Source organism: Arachis stenosperma, chromosome 8 (genome assembly GCF_014773155.1).
Source record: "Arachis stenosperma cultivar V10309 chromosome 8, arast.V10309.gnm1.PFL2, whole genome shotgun sequence".
Lineage (NCBI taxonomy): Eukaryota > Viridiplantae > Streptophyta > Magnoliopsida > Fabales > Fabaceae > Arachis > Arachis stenosperma.
The window spans coordinates 4,631,316-4,649,084 of NC_080384.1; the positions used below are offsets into that span (position 1 = coordinate 4,631,316).

Below are 17,769 nucleotides of genomic sequence, written 5' to 3' on the forward strand. Positions count from 1 at the left end.
TCCCACCGTCAATTCTGTTAACAGATTCCTAACTAAAGGATAACATTGAGTCAAATTTGAAACGTTAGGAATTTAAATTGGACGATTGAAATGTTAGGGACAATTTTGAGACTTACCTCAAACATTGGGGACAAAAACGATACTTTACTCTTAAAAATATTATTAAACTTAAAATAATTTTTTAATATTTAATAATATTTTTAAAAAAATATTACTAAAATAATATTAAAAATATAATTTTAATTTTAACAACTTTATAATTATCATAATTATCGTAATATAGACATAATTATGTTAAAATTCTCCATTTAAAAATCTATGTATGATAGATCCCCTAGCAATCTAGGCCTATCAGAGCAAGCTGGAAGTAGTAACGTGGCTGTAAATCTGTAATTACAGAACAACTAACCCGTATTTCACAATTTCAAATATAGACGCTAAGGGCAAACTAACTCGTACGTGCCCATTCCCTTGTTTTCCCGCTAACTTATTTCTTTCTATATTTATTCTTTTCCCTACCGCGTATATATTCCGTTTCCTCATTTTCTGGTATTCGGTTTCACCGCGGCATAACTGAACTATATATATATAAACAAAACGATGCGGTAACGCCGACGGAGCCCCGGTTTGTTGTGTGGTACTGTGGTGTGATAGCGGGCGTTTGCGCTTTCAAACGCTCTCTATCACCAAAGTTTCCCCACGTTTTAAAAAATAAATAAATATCTATAATATATATATAATAGTTGAAGGTTTTCGATTTCAAGTTTTCAACCCAATGGTGACGGAGTCGAAATCCGACACCGTGGTGTACCTCCATGGAGACCTCGATCTTCGGATCATTGAGGCTCGTTACCTCCCCAACATGGACATGCTCTCGGAGCGCTTCCGCAGATTCTTCTCTGCTCTAAACACATGCACCGCCTCCATCACCGGCAGGAAGAAGACCGAGAAGAGACACCGCCACGGAAAGATCATCACCAGCGACCCTTACGTCACCGTCTGCATCGCCGGCGCCACCGTGGCTCGAACCCGCGTCATTGCTAACTCTCAGAACCCTACCTGGAACGAGCATTTCAAGATCCCTCTGGCTCACCAGGCCACGGAGCTGGAATTTTACATCAAAGATAACGACATGTTCGGCGCAGACTTGATCGGAGTCGCATTCGTCTCCGCGGATAAGATCTTATCCGGCGAAACCGTCAGCAGCTGGTTCCCGATTATCGGCACCTCCGGTAGGCCTCCGAAGCCTAATTGCGCGGTTAAGCTCGAGATGAAATTCACGAAATGCGAGGATTCTCCTCTGTACAGATCCAACATTGCACCAGAACCTAATCGGTTCGCCGTTCCGGATACGTATTTTCCGATTCGGCATGGAGGTTCGGTGACTCTGTACCAGGACGCGCACGTGCCGGATTCGATGCTGCCAGACATTGGATTGGATGATGGAGTTGTGTTTCAGCAAGGTAAGTGCTGGGAAGATATCTGCCATTCGATCTTGGAGGCCCATCATTTGGTATACATTGTGGGTTGGTCCATTTACGATAAGGTGAAGCTCGTTAGAGAGCCCACTAGGCCTTTACCCAGCGGTGGAGATTTGAGCCTCGGTGAGTTGCTCAAGTACAAGTCTCAAGAAGGCGTTAGGGTCTTAATGTTGGTCTGGGATGACAAGACTTCGCACAATAAATTCTTCATTCACACGGTAACACATTTTTCATAAAAAAAAAAAATATTTTTTTACACTAAAATTAACTACTAAAATCAGTTATTAACATATTTGTGCATAAATATATATATGTTTAATATATTTTTAATGTGTATTTATATTTTAATAATATATTTTATATTGTGGCTGACTTTAATGTATATTTAGCATAATGGTAATAAACTAATGTATTTATTTATGACTTCTGTACCTTTTTGTGGCATTTATTAACACAAGCTAGTTACTAATGATTATTTGGTTTCAGGATGGAGTAATGCAAACTCATGACGAAGAAACTCGAAGGTTCTTCAAGCATTCTTCAGTAACATGTGTGCTGTCACCTCGATATGCCAGCAGTAAGCTTAGCATTTTCAGGCAGCAGGCATGCTTTATGCTATGGTTTTATAGCTTTCACATATTTTGTTATCTTTTAGCTGAAAATTGCTTTCAGCATTGATTGATATATGTATATGTTACACTTGATCCATTTTGCACTCTTCCATTTACTTGGTCCACATTTTTCACTCTTCCATTCTTATATAAAATATTTATTTTAATACTCCATGTTTTGCTTTCATGGAGAGAATGACCATCAATAACTTCAATTTTCGTTTTAAATAATGTTTTTATTTGCATCCAATTAGTTCTGCTTTAGAAACATCTAAGAATTTCTCCTTCTGAACTTGATTTTTCTGTTGTGGGGAGAAGGGAAGGGGGGGGGGGGGGGGGGGGGGCGGGAACTGATTTATTTATTTCAAGTACTTTCAGAAGTTAGAAAACTTTGTTGACCATCATGCGAACCATATTTCAGGTTGTTGGAACACTCTTCACGCATCATCAAAAATGTGTAATAGTTGATACTCAAGGACAGGGAAACCATAGAAAGATAACCGCATTTATAGGTGGTCTGGATCTTTGTGATGGGCGTTATGATACACCTGAGCACAGGATTGTCCGAGATCTTGACACTGTTTTTCAGAATGATCATCATAATCCTACATTTTCTGTAAGTTTATCATCCTCTACTGGATAGAAAACTTCCATGTGATCCTTCCACCAATCAACATAGTGCTCGTTAGGAATAAACTTTTGTTTTAAGGTCTTTGTTGGTAGGGAGATGAAGATCACTAATGAGCTCTTATCAAGTAACTGTTCTTATACTTCCCATTTTTAAAAATAGGCAGGAGTCAAGTGTCCAAGGCAAGCATGGCATGACTTACATTGCAAAATTGAGGGTCCTGCTGTGTATGATATACTCACTAATTTTGAGCAGCGCTGGAGAAAAGCCGCTAGATGGTCTGAGTTGGGTAAAAAAATCAAGAGAGTATCGTATTGGCAAGATGATTCTCTCATCAAGTTGGAACGCATTTCTTGGATTCTCAGTCCTTCTGAGTCAGTTCCAAATGATCATCCTGACTTGTGGGTTTCCAAGGAAGATGACCCCCAAAATTGGAACGTTCAGGTTGCTAATTGGTTGCCTCTAAACTATTAGCTTCCATTTTCTTCTCTTTTGTTTCAACTATCAATTTGTTTGCTTATATTTTCATTTGCCATTTTAACAGGTTTTTCGATCTATTGACTCTGGCTCAGTGAAAGGGTTTCCTAAGGATATACTCGAAGCTGAGAATCAGGTTACTTACTATAAACCTTTGATATACGATTAAGATGAACTTGTCGGTATACATAAATACATAACCGTCAGGTTTTCTTTGTTGTTAACTTCATTTTATTGCCATTTACTGCAGAACCTCGTTTGTGCAAAAAATTTGGTGATTGACAAGAGTATTCAGACAGCATACATACATGCGATAAGATCTGCACAACATTTTATTTATATCGAGAATCAATATTTCATCGGATCATCCTTTGCATGGCCATCCTACAAAGAAGCAGGTATTGTTTACTCGTACAACTTTGATTGCTAAAGTTTCTATATGATTATTTGATTAACAGTACACATGTTATTTATGTTTGATACTTAGCTCTTGTGTTGTGCCTGCAATACCATTCTTATCTCACATTTTTATAATGCTTTCCCTAATTAAATCCTACCTAGTCAGTTTGTTGATGATCTTTTTCATTAGTTATTTTAGTGAAGACATTTTCAAACTATCGAGTATTCTGTTCAATGACCAGGTGCTGATAACCTAATTCCTATGGAGTTAGCACTGAAGATAGTTAGTAAGATTAGATCCAAGGAGAGGTTTACAGTTTATATTGTCATCCCAATGTTTCCTGAAGGTGTCCCTTCTTCGGTGGCAATGCAAGAGATTCTGTTTTGGCAGGTAATGTATGTTTGAATACAATACTCAGCTGTCAACAAGCATATATAGATATTTTGTTTAAATAATAATTTGATGATTTCTTATAGATTCATTATAATGGAATTCGTATTTTCAGGGACAAACTATGCAGATGATGTATGACATCATAGCTCGGGAGTTAAAAGCTGCAAACCTTGAAAACAGCCATCCACAAGACTACCTAAACTTTTACTGTCTCGGAAACAGGGAGAATTTAACTGAAGTTCCAAACTCAAATGCTTCTGTGATTTCAAATAGTAGCGAAACGGTAATCATTCAAAACCAAATTTGACTGACTTATTGTGCATAATGTAATTAGAACTGCTATTTTCTGTTGGGGGCATTACATATAACTTGACTCTCTAACGAATGGTCATCAGGTTGCATCTTCCAAGTACAACCGTTTTATGGTTTATGTACATGCAAAAGGAATGGTTGTGGATGATGAATATGTTATACTCGGATCGGCCAACATTAATCAACGATCAATGGCTGGATCGAGAGATACAGAGATCGCAATGGGTGCATATCAACCCCATCATACATGGGCTAAGAAACAGAGGCATCCACATGGTCATGTATATGGGTACAGAATGTCTTTATGGGCGGAACACATGGGTTACATCGATGAATGCTTCAAGGAGCCTGAAACTTTGAAATGCGTCCAAATTGTGAACAAGATTGCTGAAGAGAACTGGAATAAGTATACAGCTGATTCTTTTGCACCAATGCAAGGGCACCTAATGAAATATCCTGTAAGAGTAGATGCAAATGGCAAGGTCAGCTGCTTACCCGGTTTTGAGACTTTCCCAGATGTTGGTGGCAAAGTACTTGGCTCACGCTCAACCCTTCCCTCTGCTCTAACAACATAGCCATGACCAACCACTATCAATGGAATTTTGTACCATATACCTTGTATAGTCTACGTAAATAGGCTGCGCTTTGTGATTACTAAGCAGTTTTCGCTGCCTCATTGTTTGTACAATCAGCCACTTAATCAAAAATCAAACCACCAGTCCTGTAGGCTATACATACCAATGACGGCGTTCAATATAACTTTACTAGTGCTAATTTTGCATATCCGTTGGAGAAAAAGCGAAACTCCAGTATAATTTTGTAACATTAATATGAAAATTATGTAAATAATCTTTGGCTTAAGTCAGTCTTTTTATTTGGTGACTATCTGTAGACAGTAAAGGGTCTTTCAATTTCAAAATGTGGAAATTTGAATAAGTTAAAAGTAGTCCTAAATAAGTAACAGCAATGTTTTAAAGGATTATTACAAATAGATTGCAGTATATTTCCAAAAATGATTAAAAATCATGAAAAGATTAATTTGATTTATACGCGCACGGTCGATATGAGTTTGTGTACATTCGAGGTGAGTAATCTAATACTAAACCTTTAGAAGAAGATTGTCGGTGAGTGAAATGCTGACTTATCTTAAAGGAGAGGGCATGAGAGTTGGATTCTTTAAGGTGTTTTATATGCAGTGTTGGTTCATCTGTATTTTGCCTCTCTCCTATTTAGTCATTCATTTATGTTCGAGTGAATTTTACTCTTTGATTTTAATGTACTTCAATTTCTCTTTCAATACCAACTGTTTCTTATTCATTCTCATTTACATTTAGTTTCCACCTTTTCAAACAAGTAAAAAGAACATAAAATTTTAAATTTCAGTTTTGAATTGAAAAAAAAAAAGTATATTTATAACCTCCTGTTTTCATTGTTCAATGTATTCTTCTAGTTGCTTCTCCTCCGTTTTATTTTTTCAATCCATCATTGTGGTCGCGATGGTGGCAGTGAAGGACTTGGTAGCTGTGGCGGTCGCTCAGATGTGGTGGGGATGGGTCACATGGCCTGGAACTGTAACAAAGGAGGAAGTTGTGGCGCTTGCTTGCTACAGCTGTGGTGGGGATGAGCCATATGGACAGGGGTTGCAACCAAGGAGGAAGCAGATGTGGAAGCATGCACGACGACGGTGGTAACAGCGGATCTGCTACAACTATGGGGATTCTAGGCATCTTGCAAGGGACTTTCCAATAAGCCCTTTGAAAACGAGGTCTGATCACGTTGATGTCCAGATTTTAAATTTCAGGATTTTTTGTGTGATGTTTTCTAAGTTTTTTTTTAGATCTACTATCTTTCGAATTTTTGTGATTTTTAAATTTGTTTTTTATTTTTTCGCTCTAGATGTGTTTCGATTGAAATGCGAAAAATCAAATATGAGCGTTAGATATGCATAGCTTCTTCATATGCATCAATTGCTCCACTATTTGTCGCAGTTTGAGAGTGTATATCAGCTTTGTTAAGCAAGTTGTTGCTTCTTTTTCTGGTAGCTGACCGTTTAAATTGTTTTGACTTTCTTACCCTTTTTTTTTTTTAATTTGCAAATTTGATCATGCAGCTGATTATTTGTTGGGAGTGCTATGCTTTGACTGATTATGTGTATGATGAATATAGAGTACTGTATTATACTGCTCATGTTGTGTCACCTTTTATAACTTTTTCATTTTTGTTCGTATGGCATAAGCTTGAATAGAAAATACACTTTATCTAACGCTTTAGATTTAGATTTTTTGTTTTTAAATAAATTTACACATTATTACCTTATCAAGGGCCTTATTTTGATTATTGGTTTTGAATTCCTTGTTTTGATAGTGTTAGTCAAAGAGTAACTTAGTTGAAGAGTTGCTAGTCGAGTTTTTGAGAATGTCGATTCGAAAAGTGGTTGTTGATAGAAGGAGTCTCGATTTGGTATAACACATTGATGAATGAAGCTGACGGTTGACCTGTCAAGTTCAACGATGCACAAGGACAGTTATTTGACTTTGTATTTTGGCGGAAACAATTATTTTTTTTCGAATTTTTTAAAGATGGCACTTCACAGGACAAGATTGGTTGGATTGGTTTATATATTGATAAGGGTCAGAGAAAGCAAGTGATTAGAATTCGTTTTCAGAAAACACTCTCACACACTCACATTCCAACAACTTTTTGAGTCTGTCACGAGTTTATTTTCGATAGGATTCTTCCCATGTCTTTACATTTCTTTTCAAGTTCTTATAATTTACTTTCATGTAATTTATTTTCCTTTCGCAAAAGTCATTTTCTTTTTTCTTTAAGTCTTGCATTGTGATTTTTAATTTCAAAGTCCTTCGAGTTCCTTGAAGGCAATTGTATACTTTTCTTAATTCGAAGCATTTACTTTGCTTCAATTTCTTTTTTTTCTGAATTTAAAGATCTTTATTTTAGTTTGCATTATGTTCCTTCTTTCCTTTCATTCTTTTAGAGTAAAGTTTTGGTGCATAAAAAAGAAAATTAGTACTCGCAAAAGAAGAGTAGATTTCACTTCCAGATCATAGATATCGAACCAACTGAAATTTACTAAAATTTGCATAACAAATTGGCACTCCAAATGGAACAGTTTTTGTGACATTGTATCAAATATTTTTTCTTTTTTGATATGGTATTGAGTTAGTGCATGCAACTATGGAGTGGGAGGATTATCAATATGATTGAAGAAACTTCAAATAGTAACATAGAGTCTTCATCAAACAATAATGTCCCTGTGGTTATAGCATAAACTGCTGCAAGTTTAACATCTCAAGTAGAGAAAAACAATCAAAATTCTTGGAGTGGCCCTGGAGAGAATGCTGCAAATAATAATGCAATCGCTGTGAACAGTGGACCAAACCCACGTTCTCAAATTTCTCAAGCACAAATTCAACCACCGGTAACTGCAAGTTGGCTTTCTTTTTGTCTTCTTTCAGGTTATACCCCACCTATGGGTAGTTATGCGCCTCTAGTTAGATTTGGAGACACGCAAGGTGCGGCAAATAATCAGCCAAGTTTTTCTCACTCCGATATGAGTCGAGATTACTAAATTGGTTCGACGTCGAATAGCGTAGAGTCTTTTACTGCTTTTCGAAAGCATATTGACGAAAGCCATCATGTTTAGTCAATTTGTTGACTCAACAAATGACTACTATTCTAAATCCTATAATGGATGATCATGAAATAAAGTATGAGCCTTTGGCTACGCAAGTCGAACAAATTACCCGAATTGTTGATTATGATGAAAGACAACCTCATCACCAAAATTTTAGAGTATCTCTAGAGAACTTAGGCAATAATCGAGGAAATTTACATGATAACCTTGGTGAGGAATAATATATGCCTTATGTTGTTCGACGTAATCAGAATGTTAATGATGTGCTGAATAAAATCCGCGCCAACCAGTGTGGAGATCATTCCCTACAACATAATTTGAACTAAACTCATAGCTAAAGTTGTGAGAATTCAGAGAAGATAATAAAAACAAAAACTAGCAAAAATAAGCAACTAATTCCTAAACTAACAAAAACAACAAACAAGCAAAAAGCAAATATTTACAATAACCAATAATAAGGCACACGTTTGCAATTCTCTGGCAACGATGCCATTTTTGATGAACGGATTTTTGCTAGTAAAGAATTTCACAATTAAAACCTCATTGCAAGTATAGTTTCTTAACCAACAAAGACTCCTTTCATACAAAAACTTGTTTGTCACTTAAGCAAACCCAATAAAAATAAACCGAAGTATTTAAACCTCGGGTCGTCTCTCAAGGAATTGCAGGGTGGTGTACTTATTATTGGTTATGAGATGGTATATTTTTGGGTTTTTGAAATAAGGAACAAGGAAATAAAATGGCAAGAAAGTAAATTAACAACTAGAAAAGCTCTTGGCAAGGTATGAGAATTAGACGTCCTATCCTAGTTATCTACTTTATCAATTATGATGAGAATTATTCATTGCTCCCACTTAGTTAACCTCTAACTATGAAGGAAGGTCAAGTGGACAAATCAATTTGATTCCCCAAGTCCTAGTCAACTCCTAAGGAAAGACTAGCTTTAGTGGAATCCAACTCAATCAGCAACTTTCAATTATCAATCAACCAAAGAGTTTGATAACTCAAGTGTCACCAATTACTCAACCAAGGCCAAAAAGGATAAAAATCTACTCTAGAATCCAACCAAGCATTTTATCAAACACTTGGAAGGCACAATACAAAAGCATAGAAAAGCAACAAGAGATAATAAAATCCAAACAACCAATTGAAAGCATCAATAACATAAATTGAAGAATACAATCATAAATATGAAATACCTCAAATTGCATTAAATAGAAATTTGAATCTAACATGGAGTTCATAAACCAAATTGGCAACATAAAGTAATCAACAAAAGAAATAGATAAACTAGAATGCTAGAACAAATAAGAGTATAAGAGAAACTAAATTGAAATAGAATAGAAATCTAAAATTAAAAATAGTTAAACCTAAGAATCCTAAAACCTAGAGAGAGAAGAGAGCATCTCTCTCTAGAAACTACATCTAAAACCTAAATTGTGAATGAATGATTCAAATCCTCATGATTCCTCCACTCTGCAGCTTCTATTCTGTGTTTTCGGGGTTAGAACAGGGCCAAAATGGAGCCCAAAAATTGCCCCCAACGTACACGTCAGTCACGCGTACGCGTCGATGTGCAAGTCTCCAAGTCACGCGTACGCGTCATGTACGCGCACGTGTCGCTGCGACAATCTTCAAGTCATGCGCACGCATAAGCCATGCCTGCGCGTTGATTCTCACTGGCTATCTCCTTCATTTCTTGTGTTCCTTCCATTTTTGTAAGCTTCCTCTCCATTCTCTAAGCCATTCCTGCCCTGTAATCTCTGAAAACACTTAACACACATATCATGGCATCGAATGGTAACAAGAGAGGATTAAAATTAGCTAAATTAAGACCAAAGAAACATTTTTTTAATCATAGCACAAAATCAGGAAGGAAAATATAAAACATGCGATTTCTATGAATAAGTGTGAGAATAATGGATAGAAATCCACTAAATTAAGCACAAGACAAACCGTAAAATAGCGGTTTATCAGTATGGTTTCGGTTTCCTGTATCTAAAATGTATTGTGGTTGTGAAAATGTATGTTATTGACCCTAGGATAGGATTTTGGAATATTGATGTAGTTGTTGAATGAATTGGATTGAATTGAATATATAAATATTGGTTGAATGATTATGAGTGGTGATGATTATTGGCAAAGCATGTGGAGTTGTATGTGATATGGATTGATATATTTAATTGATGATAAGGTTGAAGCTCTTGCTGATGAGCATGTTTTGGGGTGTGATATTGATATGTGTATATATATGGTGATTGATGAAATTGAATGTTTGTTTGGAAATTGAGATAGGGAAGGATGATTACAAATTGAATTATTGAATTGAGATTTGATAAATATGGAAAAATTGTTGGGTCTATGATTGAATGAGGTTTGGAAATGATTGATGTTGGAATGATTGAGTTTTTGGTTGATTTTGAATAAAGTTGGAAGTGTGTGTTTTAAAAATTAGGAGTTTATGAGTTTTAGTAAAAATGGAATTTTGATGAACTTCAACGGATCATATCTTGAGCTATTGTTTTCAAAATTTGATGATTTTTATATCAAAAGAAAGATAATTTCATAAGCTTTAAAATGGTTTAAATTTGGTGGAAATCTGATTTTTGTGGAAGGAAATATGATCGTTGGAAGTTTGTGCCAAAAATTAGAATTTTGCAGAATTTGTGATTTTTGGTTTGTGTGCGCACGCACATCCCGTGAAATTTTGAACCTGTGCGAACACACAGACTTATGCGTATGCACACACGGGAATAGGGCTACTGATGGGAGCGCTAGCACGCCCTGTGCGCACACTCCACCAACGAAGGTTTGCAAGCTGTGTGTACGCACAGCCCTGTGCTCACGCACACGTTGGGAATGCCATTCTGTTGATGGTGCTAGCACACCTTGTGCGCGTACTCAACAATGGGAATTTTACTATCTGTGCGCACACACAACCCTGTGTGCATGCACACTTTCTTAAAACATTTCTGGGCGTGCGTACGCACGCGACCCTATTCTTTTCTAAAGCTTTAGTTTTCAAATCTTTCACATTCCCAACAGGCTTGTAACCTTCTGAGATGTGTTACACACTTATAAACCCCCAATTTCATTCCTTAAGTCTTAAATCAAGGTAAAATGCCTAGTGAATGAGAGGAAGCTAGGGAAGAGGGTAACTTGTGGAGGAAGAAAGGGGATTTTATGATGAGTTATGATTAACAATGATGATATGAGTTGTTGAAGAGGATGGTGGAGTGCTGTATATGATATGAGTCGAGTGGCTGAGTGTGATATGAGCCGAATGGCTGTGTGCGATGATGGTTATGGTTGATTATGAATTATAATTTGCAAGCCGGATGGTTGAGATGAATGTTAATGTATGGTTGTGATTGAATGCATATATGCTAAATTGTTGATTATTGTGATTGTTACATTCCACCTATCTGAGATACGAGTTTCCCTGGGTCAAAGTCATGGCTAGCCACCACGTGCTCCAAGTGGAGACTCGATACTCTGCTGACCCTATGTCGTAAGTGTAGCCGGACACTGTGAAAGTTCTAGATGAGCTCGCCCCTATAAATATACACCAGTGAGGGTGTTTGATATATATATATATATATATTATGTTTATGTTGTGGATAACTCGAGTTGGGGATGCACGACAGAGGGACAGTCCAATGGTTAGCTCTCAGGACTTGTCGGGTTGGCTTTATAACCGACAGATGAGACTCATCAGCCACTAGGACAGGCATGCATCATATGCATTATATGTGATTTGTTTGGAATGTCCAATTGATTGCATCATTACTTGCTAATTGCCTAAATGTCATATCTACTTCCTACTTGTGCATTTCTTTGTTTGATATACTTGTGGTTGCATCTCAATTACTATTGGCGGTTGAGAGGTTTGCGGGATTTGAAAAAGGGATATTTAGTTAGCCCGAAGACCCTTAAGTTAGTCTCCTACTTTCCTTCTCATGGTTTAGTTATATTTATATATGCTTTGGTTATAAACTTAGGAGATCTAGGATTGCATTCGGCTTTTCCAGGACATTACATGTTAGATATTTGGGCACTGTTACCATGCTGAGAACCTCCGGTTCTAACCCATGCGGATTTTGTGATTTTCAGATGCAGGATGGGAGGCTCCTCGCTGAGGCATGCTGGAGACTTCTATTTTGGCAAAGATCCTTAGCTCTCGGGATTTTACTTCGATTTATGTATTTTGCTTAGATACTTATATTCTCCACTGTATATATATTTTGTATTATCTCCTCTTAGAGGTTATTTTGGAGAAACAGGTTTCGTATTCTGTGTTTTGGACTTCATTTTGGGTAGTTCCTTTATATATGTATGTATACTTATACGCTTTTACCGGTTATCTTCGCAAACCGAGTCCTGAGTCTTGATATCTATATTTTGGCACTCTTTTGTATATCTTATCGAGTTAGCTCATCCCTTATCTGTTTCATTTACGTTATCGATCGGAGTGTTGCGCGTTTTGATTTAAGGGTTTTGATTTACCCTTTTTTTTCTTCAAATGCTCCTAGTTATAAACATTTTTCACACTACTATATATACTAAATTTTATTTCTAGAGGTCGTAATTTCTCGCCACCTCTATTTTATGACTTAAGCATAAGACTCTGTGTGGTAGGGTGTTACATTATGGTATCAGAGCAGTTCGTTCCTGTAGAGCCTGAGGGACAGACTGACTATGCTTCTGTGCATTCTCTGTGTTGGTATTTATGTGCTATTAGCATATCTGATTGATATAACTGGAATAAATGTTCATGAGCATGTATTTGGGACTTGGAAGCACTAGACTTCCGATATTGAGACTGATCAACTTGATATCGATTATTTGGTGTGTATAAGAACCAGATGGTGCCTCGTAGACGCGGTCGAGGCCGTGGGAGAGGACGTGCCGGTACTCATGGGCCGGAAACTAACCCGAATGACCCCGTGAACTTCATGGCTGCATTGTAGAACATGGATGCTACTATGTAGGCCACTGCTGAGGCACTCGGACAGCAGATGAACAACCATAATAATGAGGGAAATAGTGGAAACGGGACTCAAGGTCTAATGACGTTGGCAACCTTCTTAAAGGTTAATCCGCCAAAGTTCAAGGGAACCACCAATTCGATTGAAGCCGATACTTGGTTTTAGGCAATGGAGTGAGCACTGCAAGCACAGTTGGTACCTGAAGAACAGTGCGTCAAGTTTGCTACTTATCTGCTCACCGAGAAACGTCGCATTGGTGGCAGGGAACCCAACGTCTCCTATACCAGGGTGATGATCCTATCACCTGGGATGCCTTCTAGGTGAAATTCTACAAAAAGTACTTTCCAAATTCTGCCAAAACGGCCAAGAAACTGGAGTTACTGTAGCTAAACCAGAGTGCTATGTCTGTATCTGAGTATACAGATAAGTTTGAGGAGCTATTCAGGTTCTCCCGCATGTGTCAAGGAGCTCCAGAAGACTTCGAGGAGTGGAAGTGTATCAAATATGAAGGAGGGCTCCGAAGCGACATCTACAATTCCGTAGGGCCTATGGAGATCAGGACTTTCTCTGAGTTGGTAAACAAGAGCAGAGTTGCCGAGGAATATGTGAAAAAGGCAGCTGCAGAGAGAAGAAGCCATAGGGGACCATTCCCACAGAACCAAGGGAAGAGTTTTACTCCTAGAGGTCCGCCTTTCATGCGGCAAGGCTTCATACCACAGAGGACTCAGGGTCAAAAGGCCTTCAGAAGGCCCAACAACAACAATATCCCGGGAAGAAGATTTGGGAAGCAGCCTCTGAATGAGCAGGCTTGTGCTAGATGTGGGAGTTACTATCTTGGTGTTCCGTGTAAGGCTGGATGGGGATTATGTTACTCATATGGTAAGCCAAGGGATAAAGCCTCCAACTATCTAGAGAATCAGAGACAGGGTGTCGGGAGAGCACAACAGTCTGGTCGAGTGTTTACTACTTCAGCTGTGGGTGCCGAGGGGTCCGAGACACTTATCCGAGGTAAATATGAAATGGCTGGTCAAATTTTAAATGCCTTATTTGATTCTGGAGCATCACATTCATTCATTGCATTTGAAAGGTTAGTGAGATAGGACTGAAGATTGTGGTTTTGGGCTATGATCTGAAGGTGTATAATACCACCCATGAAGCCATGGTAACTAGGCTAGGATGTCCGCAAGTTTTGTTTAAGGTCAAGCAGCGTGATTTTGTACATGATTTGATTTGTTTGCTGATGACCGGTCTTGATCTTATCTTGGGGTTGGACTGGTTGTCTAAGAATCATGTTTTGTTGAACTGGTTTCAAAAATCATTGCACTTCATGCCAGAAGGATCTGAAGGACCGGTTATGGTGAATGGTTGTTACTTGAACTATATGATAGTAAATTGTTCGGGGGCAGGAATGTCAAGGTGTTATGTTGTTAGCTGCGAGTGTATCGGGTGAGGAACAAAATTTAGAGCAAATCCCAGTTGTTTGTGAATTTCCTCAAGTGTTTCGGGATGACATTGAGGAATTTCCTCCTAGCCGAGAGGTTGAATTTTCAATTGAGTTGGTGCCGGGAACAGGGCCAATTTCGATTGCCCCTTACAAATTTGGAAATGGCTGAGCTCAAGACTCAATTGGAAGACTTAATGAGCAAGTGCTTTATCCGCCCTAGTGTTTCTCTGTGGGGAGCGCCGGTGTTATTGGTGAAAAAGAAAGACGGGAGTATGTGGCTTTATGTGGATTATAGTCAACTGAACAAGGTCATAATAAAGAATAAGTACCCACTGCCGAGGATTGATAATCTTATGGATCAGTTACAAGGAACCGGGGTTTTTTCCAAGATTGATTTGTGATCCGGTTATCACCAGATAAGGGTGAGACATGAGGACATCCCTAAGACCGCTTTCAGGACTCATTATGGTCATTACGAGTACACTGTAATGTCTTTTGGAGTGACAAACGCTCCTGCAGTGTTTATGGACTATATGAACAAAATCTTCCGCCAATTCTTGGATAAGTTTGTTGTCGTCTTCATTGATTGCATACTAATTTATTCCAAGACCAAAGAAGAGCATGCCGAGCACTTGCGAACTGTGTTACAAATTCTGAAGGAGAGGAAATTGTACGCCAAGTTATCTAAATGTGAATTCTGGAAAGACGAGGTGAAATTTCTTGGCCATGTGGTGAGTAAACAGGGGATAATAGTAGATCCTTATAAGGTGGAAGCAGTAATGGATTGGGGACGACCAACTTCAATTACTGAGATAAAGTGTTTTCTGGGCTTAGCTGGCTACTATCGAAGATTCATTAAAGGCTTTTCACAAATAGCGTTACCATTGACAAAGTTAACTCGCAAGGACGCGCCATTTGTGTGGACTTTTGATTGTGAGGAGAGTTTCAAGCGTTGAAGCAAAAGCTGACTACCGCGCCTGTATTAGTGTTACCCGAGCCGAATGAACCATTTGAGGTGTATTGTGATGCCTCACTGAAGGGTCTGGGGTGCGTGCTGATGCAGCATCAGAATGTGGTGGCTTATGCCTCACGACAGTTGAGACCTCACGAAGTTAATTACCCAACGCACGACTTGGAACTCGCTGCGGTTGTGTTTGCGCTAAAGGTGTGGAGGCATTACCTCTATGGAGTTAAGTTCTGATTTTTCTCTAATCACAAGAGCTTGAAATACCTCTTTGATCAGAAAGAGCTTAATATGCGGTAGAGGAGTTGAATGGAGTTACTGAAGGAATACGATTTTGAGTTGAATTACCATCCGGGGAAAGCAAACGTTGTGGCGGATGCACTAAGTCAAAAGTTGTTATATGTTGCTTGGGTGATGCTTCGCGAAGAGGAGTGGCTCAAAGCATTTGAGAGTATGAAGATCGGTGTTCAAGAAGTGGCTGGAACTCTATGTCTGAGTCGGTTACGAATCTCGAGTGATTTTAAATCCGAACTTCTAAAGGCTCATCAGAACGATGACGCATTACGAAGGTGTTGCCAGCTATCGAGCAAGAGAAGCAGTGGAGAGTGTCATGAGATCAAGATGGACTATGGAGGTTCAAGGGTAGGATCATTGTGCCGGATGTTGGGACTTTACGACAAGATATCTTGAAGAAAGCACACAAAAGCGGATTTTCTATTCACTCTGGGAGTACTAAGATGTACAATGATCTAAAGGCTATGTTCTGGTGACCTGGTATGAAGAATGATGTGGCGGAATATGTCTCAAAGTGCTTAACTTGTCAAAAGGTGAAGATTGAACATCAGAGACACTCCGGGACATTGCAACCCATGGAGATTCCGCAATGGAAGTGGGAGAGCACTGCGATGGATTTTGTGTCGGGATTGCCGAGGACTAGAACCGGTTTTGATGCTATCTGGGTAATTGTGGACAGGTTGACGAAGTTGGCTCACTTTCTACCCATTCGAATGAACTATACTCTTGAAGAGTTAGCACGCTTGTATATAAAGGGGATTGTGAGACTTCATGGTGTGCCAACTACTATAATTTCAGACAGAGATCCCCGCTTCACTTCGAGGTTCTAGGGTACATTTCAGAGAGCTTTTGGAAACCGTTTGAGCTTAAGTATAGTTTACCATCCTTAAACAGATGGCCAATCTGAGAGGACAATCCAAACCCTAGAAGCTATGATGAGGGCTTATGTTTTGGATCAGCCGGCGAGCTAGGATCGCTATATGCCGCTAGTGGAGTTTGCGTACAATAATAGCTACCATGCGAGCATTGGAATGGCTCCGTATAAGGCTCTATATGGGAGAAAATGCCAATCTCCACTATGCTGGTATGAAGCTGGGGAGAAAAGTTAATTGGGGCCTGAGATGATAGCTGAAACCACTAAACAAGTTAAGAAAATCAGAGATAGGATGCTCACTACTCAGAGCCGTCAAAAAAGTTACGTCGATCAGAGGCGGAAACCCTTAGAGTTTGAGGAAGGAGACCATGCTTTCCTTAAGGTTACTCTAACAATAAGAGTAGGTAGAGCGATTAAGACGAAGAAGCTGAATCCTCGATACATCGATCCGTTTCAAATTCTTGAGAGGGTTGGGCCGGTGGCGTATCAAATGGCTCTACCGCCTCACTTTTTGAACCTGCACGACGTATTTCACGTGTCGTAGCTTCGGAAGTATACTCCTAATGCTAGTCATGTGTTAGAACCAAAATTGGTTCAGTTAAAGGAAGATTTGACTCTGCCGGTGACTCCGGTCAAGATTGATGACACGAGCATTAAGAAGTTACACGGAAAAGAGGTTGCATTAGTGAAAGTGGCATGGAGTCGAGCCGGTGTTGAGGAGCACACTTGGGAACTTAAGTCGGAAATGCGAGCAGACAACCTACACCCATTCTCAGGTAACTAAAATCGAATTTTGTGGGCAAAATTCCCAGTTAGGTGGGTAGAATGTAAAACCCGATTAATTAATGACTAATTAACCTATAAATTAAAATATATTCTAGAAAGTGAGAAATGAGGTTTTTATGGTTTAATGTGATAGAGAAATTTAAAACGAGAATTTCGATACCAAATTTAAAGAAATTGGCCCAAGATTGGGCCGAACGGGCCAAATCGGGCCAACCGGACCCATATTGGGCCCAAGGGTCTAGCCAAGCCCTCATTCATTAAAGAGTTCAGCACACATTCTTCCCTCACAACACACACACACACGCTGAAATTAGAAGGGAGAAGGGGGAAGACATGAAACCCTTGCTCCAAAGCAACTCAATCTTCCATTGATCATAACTTTTGATCCGAAGTTTTGATCGACGCACCATTTACGGCCACGCAACCGCAGCGTCAAGCTTTACAAAGCCCATAAGGTCGTGC

General features: G+C 38.9%; 2 protein-coding genes across 2 annotated transcripts; both read left to right on the forward strand.

Moving 5' to 3' along the window:
• The first annotated feature begins 775 nt into the window (after positions 1-775).
• LOC130945263 (phospholipase D delta-like) lies at positions 776-5,043 on the forward strand. Its single transcript, XM_057873995.1, has 9 exons — positions 776-1,699; positions 1,968-2,084; positions 2,514-2,708; positions 2,883-3,164; positions 3,265-3,333; positions 3,448-3,595; positions 3,839-3,987; positions 4,103-4,273; positions 4,386-5,043. Exons 1-9 carry the CDS (start codon positions 776-778, stop codon positions 4,875-4,877), a joined length of 2,547 nt encoding a protein of 848 aa, XP_057729978.1. The 3' UTR covers positions 4,878-5,043.
• Positions 5,044-15,662: 10,619 nt separating this feature from the next.
• On the forward strand, positions 15,663-16,477 carry LOC130945265 (uncharacterized). The gene is made up of 2 exons (XM_057873996.1): positions 15,663-15,995; positions 16,181-16,477. Exons 1-2 carry the CDS (start codon positions 15,663-15,665, stop codon positions 16,475-16,477), a joined length of 630 nt encoding a protein of 209 aa, XP_057729979.1.
• The last annotated feature ends 1,292 nt before the right edge of the window (positions 16,478-17,769 follow it).